A 13,595-nucleotide genomic window follows, 5' to 3' on the forward strand; every position below is an offset into this window, starting at 1 on the left:
AGTCAAAGTAGTAATAGCTTGTGGAAAAATATCACCTTCAGCAGAGGGGTGTTGAAGAAAGGAGGTTAGGTTGCAGAGTGTGTGTGTGTGTGTGTGTGTGTGTGTGTGTGTGTGTGTGTGTGTGGTGGGTGAGGGGGTTGGTGAGGCACTGGAGGAAGAGCGGGGGAGGCCAACTTGGATGCATGTGCTGCAAATTAGGCAGGCAGCCCCTCATGTTGGTAGCAGCGGAGGAGACAAGAGCGCGGGTGTTTCTGCACGGCTGCAGACTGCTGCTTGCACCTTGGGGGATGACTGACCCGGGTGCGAAAAGAGGGAAGCCAACACATTAGGCTATGACGAACACTTGCTTGCCAGTGGCCCCCCACCCCCTCTCTCTTTAGCCCTATACGCAGCCCCTGGGGAACCCTTGCACGCACTCAAGCAGCCTCTGCATATTCACTCCCCGTGTGAGTCTTCAGTCGCCCTTTTCTTTAAACAAGACCTCCTTTCCCCTCTACATGTGTTTGAGGCCTGCCGTCCCCTCCTCCCCTCCCTCGGCCACCGCGAAAAGGCTGTGCTTCATTTCGTTCTGGATGGGAGTCTACATTTGTTCTGAAAATAAGCAGCCAGCCTCATTTTGCAGGAATATGCACAAACGTCTTCAAGGTTTCACGCCTGATAAACACAGAAGCAGAGTTCTATTTCACTGCAACACTTGAATACACACTTCCACAAGAAGTACAAACAATACTATCCAGGTAATCTCTCTCCAGTCACACTCACACGCAGATAAATAACATTTCTGCACCACGGTTTTACACAGATTTGGAGTTTATTCACACATAACATACTACAGTGGGTAATGTATTCAAGAAACATTGAACAGCGCTGTCATATGACACAGGAAAAACAAAACAAAAACAACGAAAAAGACACCGAACCCTTTCTTTGCCATTATATAAAAATAGTGTTGCTACAAAAGTATAAATTAGGTTTACTAATAAGACAACTCAGATCTGAATCTACACAGGAAAATGCTGCCAAAGTGCGATAAAAAGACAAAATGAAGAGAATCAAAACATACTTTTTTTGCGTTTTAGCAGAGTATAAAAAGGAAGAAATACCTGTAAAATAGGATGAAAGCAACACTAGTTTCTTAACCTGAATTGATAATACAGACTAATCCATAGTTAAAACAACAGATCTCCATGTTAGCATTCTTATACCACATTTTAACAACCGAACCTTTATTATGTGAATAAGTTAAAATCCTGAAACAAAATAAAACTTACAGCTGATTTCAGTTTTCTAGTAACAGTATCTAAGTTGAGTTTTCTATTATATCAAAACCTTCTGAAATGCTACTGTAGAAAAAGAGGTATAATGTTATTGGTGCTCCCTACTTTATCTCTGAAATGAAGGTGCCCCCTTGTGGCATAAAAACAGCAGTTCTCTTGTATTTACATAATACATCCTCTGAAAATGGATGATGTCAACCCATTAACATCAGTCCACAATCAGCACAGCTACTCCCACCTTGAAAGGTTAGAATTCAGTCCGGGGTTGCTTATCCAACTCCTAATGAGTGTCTTAAACATCAACTGAGAGCCAATATGATTCATTTCCATCTGATGAGAGACACTGGCTTATAACGTTATATATCAGAACTCTTATTAAAAGCATGCATATCTTAGATATACTCGTTTAATCAACAAAAGAACGCTATTTCTACAGAAAATTAAGTTGACATCATTACGTCAACAATGGCATTTTGTCCCAGAGCATATCCTATTGAAAATACTTATTTAAAAACTCTAAGAAAAAATCCCTTCATCATTCAGTTGAGGATAACTTGAAACCACAAATCATTGTACAGTATTTTGACTATGTCTTTGACGAGCCTAAATTTTTGTATGAACATCTGATTTCCAATCTTTAAATTACAACACTACCTTCTGAGTACTGAGGTAAAACATTGGATTGGTAATTAAAAAATTAAATACAATTTACAGCAATTTTTCTTCTTCTTCCTCTTCTTTTTTTTGATTTTTTTTTTACCAAAATATATAAATATATATATTTAAAAAAAAAAAAAAAAAAAAAAAAAACACACATTAGATATATTAAGAAAACCATTATGGGGAAAAAAGCATTTATGAAATACTAAATCATAGCTTGGAGGTAAGGAGGGCTACAGTCTATTAAAAAACATCTTGTGTAGTTATGAACAGTTTGTAATGCAGAGCCTTTGACCTTTAATTGACATAAGGGTTTTAAAGTTTTAATGCCACTAAAACAAAGATGACACATGTTATGACATGAGTAAAAAGGGCATTCTGGTGTAATAAAAAGAATCTGATGTCCAACCATAATCTGATAGTTGCTCCCTCTGTTTTCTTGTGTGTCTTTTTCTATCATTCTTCACAAACTCAAAGGTTACAGTCACATTAACCTTATATTTAACTGTAAACTGCCCTTCACCAACCCTCGAAAAAAGGATGTGAACTTTAGGTTCAAATGCGGATGATGAGTATCGATCGCTACGAGGATGACGGGCAGCCTTTCAGTCAATAAGCACGATATGCAGAAGCATCAGAGTAGTGACATCAGTTCCAAATACAGTGCGTCAGTGTTTCTATTGGCCGGAAAATAAACCAATTCAAGGTCAGAAGTAACACTGAAACAGGAAATGAATGTTTGAATGGACCTGTCGTACACAAGCAGCAGCTGAAATGAACGAGACACAAAATACTGAGAGGGAACACATGTAATATGTCTGTACCTGAAGTTGCCCGAGGGCTTAAAGTTGGGCAAAAAAAATTAAATCATACACTGTTTGTTTGTTTTTTTACTCTTAATCGTGTAATAGTGATACTTAGGTTGGCTGTTAGCGTTTAAATAAGGGGCAGGTGATGTAGCCCGAGGCTCGAAAACAAAATACAAATAAAATCCGCCAAACGACAATTTTCAAAAAGAGTCTCTGATATCTACCACTGAGTCATTTCAGTATACGTTTATACAGTGGATACTTGTCCTTGTTACATGTGAATACTGTGCTACTGTAAAGATTATTACTGACCTTGTGGGAACGAAAAAGATGAAAGCACACATGCTCAGTTAATCTGACATTTTGACAACAAGCACTTTGAAAGTACAGTGGTTGTCCATGAGTCGTTTGAGCACTGGGACACTGCTTTGTTTCCCTTTCTATGCGAATAAAAGAAAAAGTAAATAAAATGTCTACAAGCCATTGAAAGGATGAGTCAAAAGAAGGCCATTAAACAGTAATATAAAGGCATGATGTTGGCTCTGACTGTAGGGTTTAAGGTGATTGCATGACAGAGACTTAAGGCCCAAAAAACAGAGATAACAAACCAGTACTCGACTAATTAGTACCAGAAGCAACAAACAAGATTTACAGTATAGCTTCCATTCATCCAAGTCATTTTAGGAGGTAAAAGCTCAAGTGTATGTATACTAGGATCCATAAAAAAATAAATAACTTGACATATGCATGCGTTGACTTTAGTAAATGCACAAGCAGAATTTGTCCTGTAAAAAATAAACCCTCAGTGTTTCTTCTCTTGTTTGCTGCGATTGGCACTAACTGTATTTGGGGTGGAACGTTTCACAAAAGTCACGGTTCAGTACATACCTCGGCATTGAGGTCACAGTTTGGTTTCTTTTCGGTACAGTGAGGAAAAGTGGCGGTGCCTTCTTGGATATGGTCGTTCCTGAGAAAATCCCATTGATTTTACAAACAAATAACTGAAAGAGTTTATCCTTGATAATTAACTGTAGGAGTGTGATGAGAACAGTCAGAGAAACTATGGCCTGTGGATAAAGCTTATTGCCTTAAAAATGGAAACGTGTAGCTCACAAAAGGAAGACAGCATGTATATACGAAATTATAAATGCAAAAAGCATGAGTCCCTACTGACAAGTCTTTTTAGACTGAGCTTAAAATAAAATAGACTTATAGGCGCAAACAAAGATTTATGCAAGTATCGATTAGCATTTTGCCTCCAAGCGACAGCCTTTCATCTGAGGGAAAAGCAAAGGTAAAATGTCTTCAGTGTAAGAACAACTTACGCAATTTTTAATCGGCTACAGAGCTGAGTGATGTAGCAGTACTGGAAACTAACAATGAGATAGTCAAAAGGGTCACATAATGCTATCACTGCTCGATATAATGTACGGATTAATCACGTTTTTTTTAACTGCCTGTTAGGATATGGTACAGCTGAATGAAATCGAACCACAAACAGATTCTAATGTGATGTTTTCCTCTTTGTAGATGTATGAAAATCACTTGTAAAGAAAAGTCCACCAAAGATAAAGTTTATCATTTCGTCTCTTCTGTGCAAGTCAGTGAGTTTGACTTTTATATCTAGCAGCATAAGACTTGTATCTAGAATGAAAACAAAACGTCGGATCACTTTTCTTTACCATTGGTAACATAAAAAAGAAAAGCATCACACTTGTTTTGTCTGTGTTTTTCTGCTACTTTTTACCTTTTTGAATGAAAAAGTTGCATGCACTGCATGCGAATCATCTGCAGCTACATTTTAGGACACTGATGCAACCATCAAAGTCAACTGCAGTGATTAAGCTCTCAGTTACCTGCTCGTGGCTGAATGTGCTGAAAAATAAACATTTCTATGACTTGTGATAATAAATGATAAACCTAGTACACCTATTTGTCAGAGGTGCAATGGCAGTGAAGATCCACCGCTTGATTTTTTTTGTCATACACCAATGAATATTACTTTAGAGACTGTAAATACCTGGTCAACTTTGACAGTCAATTTTCAGAGGTCTATGACAGGAGCTTCAAGCAATGAATGCTTTACCTGAAAATGTTGTCATCCACTGAGAATAACAGCATTGTAGCCTTGTAGTAGTTTAGTTAATAGGCTGGAGTAAATCAAATCACTGGCTGTGACAAGACTAAACTCATCCTGTTTATGTGTGCATCCCAAACCGAGGGCAGAGTACCAAACAGGACAATCTTTTGAGAGTTACTGTTCCACCCCTACATTTTGGCCACAGTACTTAACAACTCCATAAAAAATATGTAACACGCCGTATTGTTTTATGGGTGTTTGCAACCTTAACAATGTGACTTTATCTTTAAATATTTGTCTCGAGAAGTATTTAATGTCCATACACATTTATGTTTACAGTTAGTCTAAACCTAAAGTATATAAATAATAGTCTTGAGTCATTGGTTGGAGGTGAAGGTTTGGTTGATTAGGTTAGTTAGGTTTTCTTCTAGCCCATGTTAGAGTGAAGGAAAATTAGTTTGTTCATTTCCTCAGCAGTTACCTGCTGCCTCCTCTTCATAGCCAAGCTCTGCTCACACACAGTCACGCACTCTCTGCGTATGCCCACAGCAGGCACTGCAAGTAGCCACAGTGCCAGGCGAGCGAGCCTGGGGAACTTCTCGCCCACTGTTGAGCTCCAATACTGGAAGAGATCGGGTGCACCTTGGAGGAGAGGCTCAGCCAGGTATTGAAAAATCTCTTGTCTAACTTGGCTTTGGCTGTCATCGTTACCAGACACGGTGCAAGATGAGGACCCGCGTGAGGGGCCACCATTGTTTCCACTTCCCTCAACTCGGCTTATTTTAGGAGTGGGGGGGCCATCGGCGTCCCGCTCGTCGCCACCTGAACCTCCACCGCCAGTGATACCACCATCCCTGGTTTCAGCAGCCATTTCGCACGCACGAGAGATTATGTCTTCATGCTGGTAGGCTGGCACTGAACGCAGCTTGAGCTGTGGGTCCAGGACCATAGCAACCTGGTGAGCTCGTTCAACCTGGCAAAAAGGAAAAACGATACGGTCAGTACTTCCTTATAGAAAATACTCTATTTATCTTGTTGTTGTTAAACACTGTATTGTACAGTCAAGATGCAAATATCAGGTGAAATGAATTCTATAAAATAAAAACTAGAATTGCCACACAGAACAAGCCAGTTCTAATGTAACTTATTTAAATTAAGATGAAAGAAACATTCATTTAGTAATACAGAAGCTATTAAATGTAAGCAATACCAGGTTAATACCTTGAAGTTTTCCTTGAGTGCTTCTAGGAAATAGTGGCAGAGTTTGCTAGCTGTGCCGGTTCCAGCCTCTCCAGCTTTGGATGTGAAGAATTTCTCCAAGCGCAGGTAGACAGGCAGCACCTGCTGTAAAGTTGGTCTCCTCTGGCTGCTCAGCTCCAGAGCTGCCAGGCGCAGAGGTGCCAGCAGACAAGCCAGGGTGCCTAGCAGATGCTTGTTGAGACCTTGGAGGAGCGGGGCTGTGGCCTTACTGCGGCCATAAGCCTCACAAATCTGTTCAAAGTGGGCGTGGACCTGCAGGAGAGCTTCGGCCATACGATCCCAACAAGGAGGGGTGGGGCATTGTGCAGGGTTGCCCTGTGCACCTTCCTCAGTTGTGCTTGTGGATGTGTTGGTACACTGTTCATCACGGAGAACGAGTGTGGTAGAGGAGGAGATATCTCTGCATGTGGAGAGAAGCTCAGCCAGCTCATGAAGCCCTCGAGCCTGGAGGCTTCGCTTCCCAAGAACGGCCTGAACAACCGCACCGAGTGAGCATCCTGCGCAGCGCAAACATATCCGCCCCCGGCCCCCGCCTCCCAGTGGTGACCCTCCAAATCCTGCCGCCCACACTCTGGGCTCAGAGACATACACAGTGCGGATGTCTGACATCACAAACTCAGAAAGCACGTTCTGCACCCAGTGATGAACCTGTTCTGGCCCTTCCCTCAGCTCAGCCTCCCTTACACCAAGCACGTAACGCTTCAGTCTCGAGCCCTCCACCTGGTAGGCTGTTAGAACGTAGCAGGCGTCTGGGCCAGATGTCTGGGAGTGGCAGGTGACTGCGATGCCAAGCGAAGCATTGGAGCCTAGAGCACACGTGACCTTGACTTTTACTTGGTTGTACATGCGGGGCAGCTGGCGCAGTGCCAAGGCACTCATGTTGCCAAGAGCATCACGGGTTGAGTAGGCACCATGACGAGCACCCGTATCCACTAGGGTCTGTGCCAACTTCAGGAAGTCCTTGCTGTTGAGCACATTTAGCATGCTCAGATCTGAACACATTACCCGTAATAGGCGTTCAGCCACCTGCTGGCGCTCCTTCTCAGGTAGTCCATTATTCTCTGCCAGGACAGACAGCAGATGGATGGTTAGGAAAGCAGAACAAATGATAAGAAAGACAATTAGTGTTTATGTTTCTTTGGATATTCTGGCAGAAACATTAAAATAAGAAAAAGGATATAAAAACGATCAGAGGGGGATTATGACATGGTGCGAAGTCATTGCAATCAAAGGGGAAAGCTACACAGAGCAGACACCACTGCTGCCTTTATTAATCAGAGACATAGATAACTTCTGTGTTAATGTTCCTAGAAGGCTTATTTAATAAACCAATGACATGATGAGAGCTACAGCACGAATGCAACATTACGGTATTTTCAAAGAGCTGTTGGCGTAGTGCTCTAGTGCTACACAGAAAACAATCCAAATGTCCAAAATGTTTTATTTCTGTTTATTTTTACTTACTCAGTAGCGATAACGGCAGAAAATGTATTGTGAAAGAGACGGTATGCAAGAAAATTGCCCAGTGGGATATTACATATGGGAAGCCTCTTAACCACCAGGCTTAATGAAGTTGCGGTACTTACGGGTGAGAGCATGGTTTCTCTGGGAGATACTTTGAGGCTGGATTTGTAGTTTAACTGAGGAATGGGCCTGAGCCTGAGAGCCTCTCCACAGCTGCTCCTGAGGACCCGAAACTGAAGAGGTTTTGGGAGAGTCCCCTTTGGTGTGGTTCTCATTATCAGCTGTTGACAGAGAGATGGAAGATCTGGCTGAGTTGTTAATGGAAAAAAGCACAAGTTAATTGTATTGAGTGGAAGAAAATGTAAAGATTAAAACCATGACACAAAATAACCGTCTTTAAAAGAACCAATAACTTGGCCTCCCTGTGGTTGACAAATTGCACCTTAAAAATAAATACCACAAGTTAAAGAATTATTTTCCTAGTTGTTTCTCATTATAAGATCACACAGCGTTCCATCCATGGTAATTAATTTGCCAAAGTCAATCTCACCAATATTAAAAAAACCCTCATAAATCCAACTGATATATAATTTGTTTCACAGCTGAATCTGAAAATGAATCACACAATTCCAGCTGAAGACAGGGAACATGATTCATACTTAACAGGATAACTACGTACAATTGAAGACTTAAATCATTAAATAAAAAAAAGACTCAAACATAAATACTTTCTTGCTTTCCTGGTTTGCGTCTTCATTTATATTTTTTAGTGTTCGCAAGTTTTGTCAGAATATTTGGCTTAATTGCTTAAAAACTGATTTTCTTCAGAACTAAACAAAAAAACAAACAAACAAACAAACAAACAAACAAACAAAAAATCAGCTTTGACATTTTACGATTAACTGAAAAAATAAAAGCAGAGAATACAACTCTATTCTGTGCAGTCCTGGGAAACTAAGCACACCCCATGATTCAGTACCCTGCAGAACCATTTTTAGCAGAAAGGACCTGAAGTCATCCTTTTCTGCATGATGTCTCTCACATCGCTGTGGAGAACCTCTGGCCCACTCTTCTTTGCAACACTGCTTTAGTTCATTGAGGTTTGTAGGCATTTATCTTAAGGTCCCCCCTACAACATTTCAGTTGGGTTAAGGTCTGGACTTTTCTTCAGCCATTCTGTTGCTGCTCTGATTGGTCTGTCAGTATATTAGCTGCAGATCGTGGTTAACTTTATCACACCACAAGCACACGCTCAAGTCCTGTAGCTGCAAAACAAGCCGAAATGATGGTGGATACAGATACAGGTATACCTGTATACACCACAGTGTTTGACATTCGATTAAGGTGTTTGTGCAGATATGGCATGTCTGTTTTTTGCCAAATGTGGTTCATTTGTGAATTATGGCCAAACATCTTTGTTCTCAACTGTCCCAAGGACATTGCGTTTTTGTGGCTTGTTTAGATGCAAACTTCTCGACCTAAGCTGTGCTGTCATGTTCTTCTTAGAGAGCAGAGGCTTTTTTGTGGTAAACCATCCAAACAAGCCCTACTTATTCAGTCCTTTTCGAATTGTACTGTCATAAACTTTACATAAAGGTCTCAGTTATCATGTTAAATGTTAAAGTCTGAGATGTAGCTTTTGGGTTAAACTTTTTGGGATTTACCCCTGGAAGGTTTGTAGATGCAGTAAAGGTGTTTTTTGCAGGACTGCACAGAGTCTAGAGAAAACTCTTTTCACATGAACAGACACACACATACACACACAGTGATAAATGATGCATCAAATCTTTGCAACACTATTTCCAGCAAACTCAGATCCAGATCTGCAACAACCATCATTATTGGCAGATATAGAAATATTATGTACAGTAACATGGAATACTAATTAAACAGTGGTGATATGTGATGAATGGCAGTTTTGAATGTATCGCAGCCACTGACAGTGCGTTCACGTTATGTACTTTTTCCGCTGTCGTGCTTTACATGCATTTGTAGTCGTGGACTCACCAGCATGGGACTGCATGTGCTCCAGCAGGTTGTTGTAGAACTGGAACTGGATGCCACAGGCACCACAAGTGTACGGTTCTAAAATAAATCACAAGGCCCAGAAGAGTGTTGACTCTTTGTCAGAGGCAAAAATTAAAATACTGTCTGTCCCTCATGTGCACTGGATTTCTGCAAAATACAGCAGCTCCGAAACTCAGGCACGCCAGTATGTGGTAAAAGTGACTCCTTTTGAAAAAGCATTTATGAAATCTATGATTTTTTTTATAGAGATATTTAATACTTAACAATAACAGTGAGCCTAATAAAATGTTGCTGCCCAAAGGAGACAATGCCAAGTTGTCAGATGTCAGTAAAGACTAACAATGGGCATCTTGATCAGACACTTTGTTATAGTCAAGACAAAAGAAGAAAAATATATCACCACAATTGCATAAAGAAAGTATTTTCACTAAATAACAACAGATTAACAAAAAAAAAAAAAAATCCTCAAGGAAAACAGAAAATGGCAAAATAAGCAAGATGCGTGCTTACATGCATATATTTGTTTAAGGCAGAAAGGTGTGGTTAGACTTACTCTGTGCTGTAGAGAAAGAGGTGGCCACCAGAGGGCTTGGCGTTCCTGTTAACAGGAGGACAGGAGGGGGAGGAATTTAAAACTACAGAGACAGTGGACCAATCTGCATCACTCATTTCCCTTCCTCATTTTATCACCGCATTAATATAACTTCATTTATTTGTTTATTTTATTTTTTTGCATTCATATTGTGTTTACTTTGAATATAATGGAACACAACAGAAAAACAAAGCAATTTACTAAACCTTGGAAAGAGATTATATTGTATTGATTCTTTAAAAAGCAACTAAAGTGCTCCGTGTCCACACCTAAACATTAAAAGACAACAGATTTACATATAGCCCTTATGTTCTTTGACATAATCTTCTTGTTTATAGATATACCACTCACAATGCTCCTCCCACACTTATGGCACATGTCAACTGAGTGTTTTCATAGGTGAGGAATTGCTTTGCGAGCCACCAGACTGAGACAAAATAGATAGACTGACAGGTGCCGTCCCTTTTTTCCAGCCTCGTCCAGCTGTGCAAACACTGAGCAAACGCCTGATTGGATGAAACTAACATGGCAGCTTGTTTGCCATGAAGTGTTCTCTTCATAAATGAAAACAGTCCAACATATATGAAAAAGATGTAAGGTGAGAAAGAAACTGATTGCTTAAACTGATTTTAGATTGACAATGGCTACATTAATGCTTCTCAAGAGTTTTCAGAGCTGCTGTCTCTCACTGGAAGCCTTGTATTTGCATAAAGTAGCTTAATTTAACTTAAGCAAATCATGAGTAAGCAACTCAATTTCCTGTCACTCAAAACGCAACTCTGCACTGTCAGACAGCACTGCTTTCCTGTGGACATTAAGAGCATCAAGCACCACTTGTGATAACCACTGAAACTCATCCACAGTATCAAAATAGCATCCCTTCTTTTCATTTCAGAGAAGAAAAATAAGTTTAAGGGTCCCAAATCTGAAACAGGATCAGTGGAGGGTATCAATTACGATGGTAAAGAACAATAAATTTCCATGTTGGTACATGTTGACATGTGCCATGGTTCGGGTCATTTTTGCTTTATTTTCTTCTGACTCCTCAAGATTTTACAGTGTTATTCCATCTCAAATTAAGGTGGACCTACTGCTCAACCATCTCCAATTTGCAGTGATTGCTGTGAAATTTTAGCTTCACGTATAAAATACTTTTCAAGATCCATCTGCCTACCTCTTTTTTTTTCTTTTTTCTTTTTTTTTTTAAAAATAGTCTGTCAACCCACTTTCAGGCCATTTTTTCACAAATTGAAATCTGAGGCAGTGTGGGTGCATGATTACCTGAAAAACTATTACAGATAAAAGCCTGAAATCAGTCCCAAATTATAAATCTTGATTCATTTCGTTGGTGAGAAGCACCAGTGAAAGTTTCTCCTTTTATCTTCAAGAGTTTTTGAGATGTACACATTCAAACATTGCTTCAGAATTCAACGTGTGAAAAAAAATGGACTAAAAGTATGTTGAGGGACCATTTTGCAAAAAGAAGAAAAAAAAAATAAAAAAATATTGGAACTTATTTGGTATATGAACCTAAACTTTCACAGCAATCATATAAGATATGCGTTTCCAAACTTTGGACCATAAAATTTGTAGGAAAACAGAAGGTCGAGCAGAAAATGTTTTAAAACTTAGCTGCTCTGAGATGGCAGGACCCTTCAGTCTGCCCCTGGGGGATGAATTCACAGTGCACAATTCAGTGAATGCTGTAGGAAACAACAGGCTGTTTCTTGGAGGCACAGTTGACGTGATGCATCTTATTTGGGCTTGAATCATAAAGGCTCATTCACTAAAGATTTCTGTTACGGCTCTAAACCAAATATAAGGTTAACTCACTGTAACACAAAAACGTACATTTCTTTTCTGCACAAGTTTTGGGACCTTGATGTGGTCACCAGCATAAGTGTAATACAGGACCCAGTGTTGATAACATGACATCACATGGAATTGTGTCTTAGAAATGTGACCACTTGTACTTTTTGTATTCGCATTACCATGCATTGCTCCTTTTGTGCACAACAAAACAGTGTAAGAACTTACATGGTTTCTGTTCTTCCATTCATTCATATACCTGAACTGTAGCATTACTGAAAATATTGTTTTTATTGTTTGAACAAAAATATTACATTTCCACACACAAAAAACAGTGACTTGTGCTCACCGCTCGAGTTCTGTGAACTGTTTGTGTCAACCAGACTGGACTGAATTGCACTTTCCAGTTTCCGCCTGAATGGGCTGTCTGTATGTGGAAAAAATAGGAAAAAAACGATGAGTGACATGGTCATGCCAACGACTGTGGATAACATTTTTAATTTAAACTGAATCTGCACAACAGTTAAAGGGGGAAGCAAAGTTAATGACGTGCAATTTACACTTGATTTTAGTTTGCAGCATGCAAATCAATCACGCTAACAGCCTTGAAAATGATCCAAACGTTCAAATGATATTTAAATATGGGTTTAATTCCTCCTCTTCATTCCATCTTTTTGACCCACTTTTAAGCTGTGAGTGTGTGTGTGTGCCATGCTTTAAATAGTTCTTTATGGCACACTGCTTCTTAGCAGAATTACTTTTTTTTGTAAGGGGAGGAGATGGGGGGGCCCTTTGAAAAATAAAAATTAATGTTTAATTTCTTGTGTTTAGCAGCTAATGTTTAGGTACTTTAGGCAATTTTAAAAAAAAAAAAAGGACATCAAATTTATTATCATTTAAATTGTTCACCTAACCATTCAACAAAGATTCATTTCCTGCAAAGATATCACATATGGAACAGCAGGATTACCCAGAACCTTACACACAATCCAGTGAGATTCTCCTATATCTAAACTTCTTCAGCCACAGTGAGGTATATCTGTATGCATTTCAACCACACCGTCAGGTGAAACTAATATTGCCACTCTAGCCCTCAAGTCCAGCAATGCCAGTACCATGGCAAACCTGCTGACTGCTCTTTAATGATCATGTGGGCAGTTGATACACTGACATTTTCAAAAGACTATTCCAAAGTAGAGGCAGTAGGTGTTTTGTTTCTTTCAATGTTCACTGGGTTGGTTTCCTACTTTATCAACATTAATTTCTGTCATACATTAACAGAAATTAACAATTCCAACAATAGTGCAGGTTTTTTTTTTTATATATCCTCAGTCAATCACCATCAGCCAGTCACAAAACATTTAGGTTCTACATTGCCAAATCTAGAAATTATGTGTAATAATGTCCACTGGTGAACAAAAACACTATTGCTTCCCAGCCTAATATGCTCCTTGTGTTTTTTGTGCAGTCAACATAGCATCAACCACCCAAAGCATGACCTCCTCAAGCTCTGAAGGTTCCCTGTGGTATCTGGCACTGATTTGTCAGCAGCAGTCTTTTAATTGAAAGTTGTAAACCAGAGACGCCAAGCATCGCACCCAAACAGCCTCTTCGTG

General features: G+C 39.7%; 1 protein-coding gene across 7 annotated transcripts in view; it reads right to left on the reverse strand.

The window, feature by feature from the left end:
• Positions 1–796: 796 nt before the first annotated feature.
• The window catches only part of znf618 (zinc finger protein 618), a 44,500-nt gene continuing 31,701 nt past the window's right edge, over positions 797–13,595 (reverse strand). For 6 of the 7 annotated variants that reach the window (XM_025908669.1, XM_025908668.1, XM_025908671.1 and 3 more), the window contains 6 exons: positions 12,329–12,406; positions 10,132–10,176; positions 9,558–9,635; positions 7,673–7,831; positions 6,048–7,147; positions 797–5,799 (listed from right to left, as the gene is read on the reverse strand). In XM_025908669.1, coding sequence (XP_025764454.1) covers positions 5,254–5,799; positions 6,048–7,147; positions 7,673–7,831; positions 9,558–9,635; positions 10,132–10,176; positions 12,329–12,406 — 2,006 coding nt within the window. In that variant the 3' untranslated portion in view covers positions 797–5,253. The remainder of the gene's footprint in view (positions 5,800–6,047; positions 7,148–7,672; positions 7,832–9,557; positions 9,636–10,131; positions 10,177–12,328; positions 12,407–13,595) is intronic. The other variant, XM_019361048.2, reaches the window with a different exon arrangement.

Source organism: Oreochromis niloticus, linkage group LG7 (genome assembly GCF_001858045.2).
Source record: "Oreochromis niloticus isolate F11D_XX linkage group LG7, O_niloticus_UMD_NMBU, whole genome shotgun sequence".
NCBI classification, from domain to species: Eukaryota; Metazoa; Chordata; class Actinopteri; order Cichliformes; family Cichlidae; genus Oreochromis; species Oreochromis niloticus.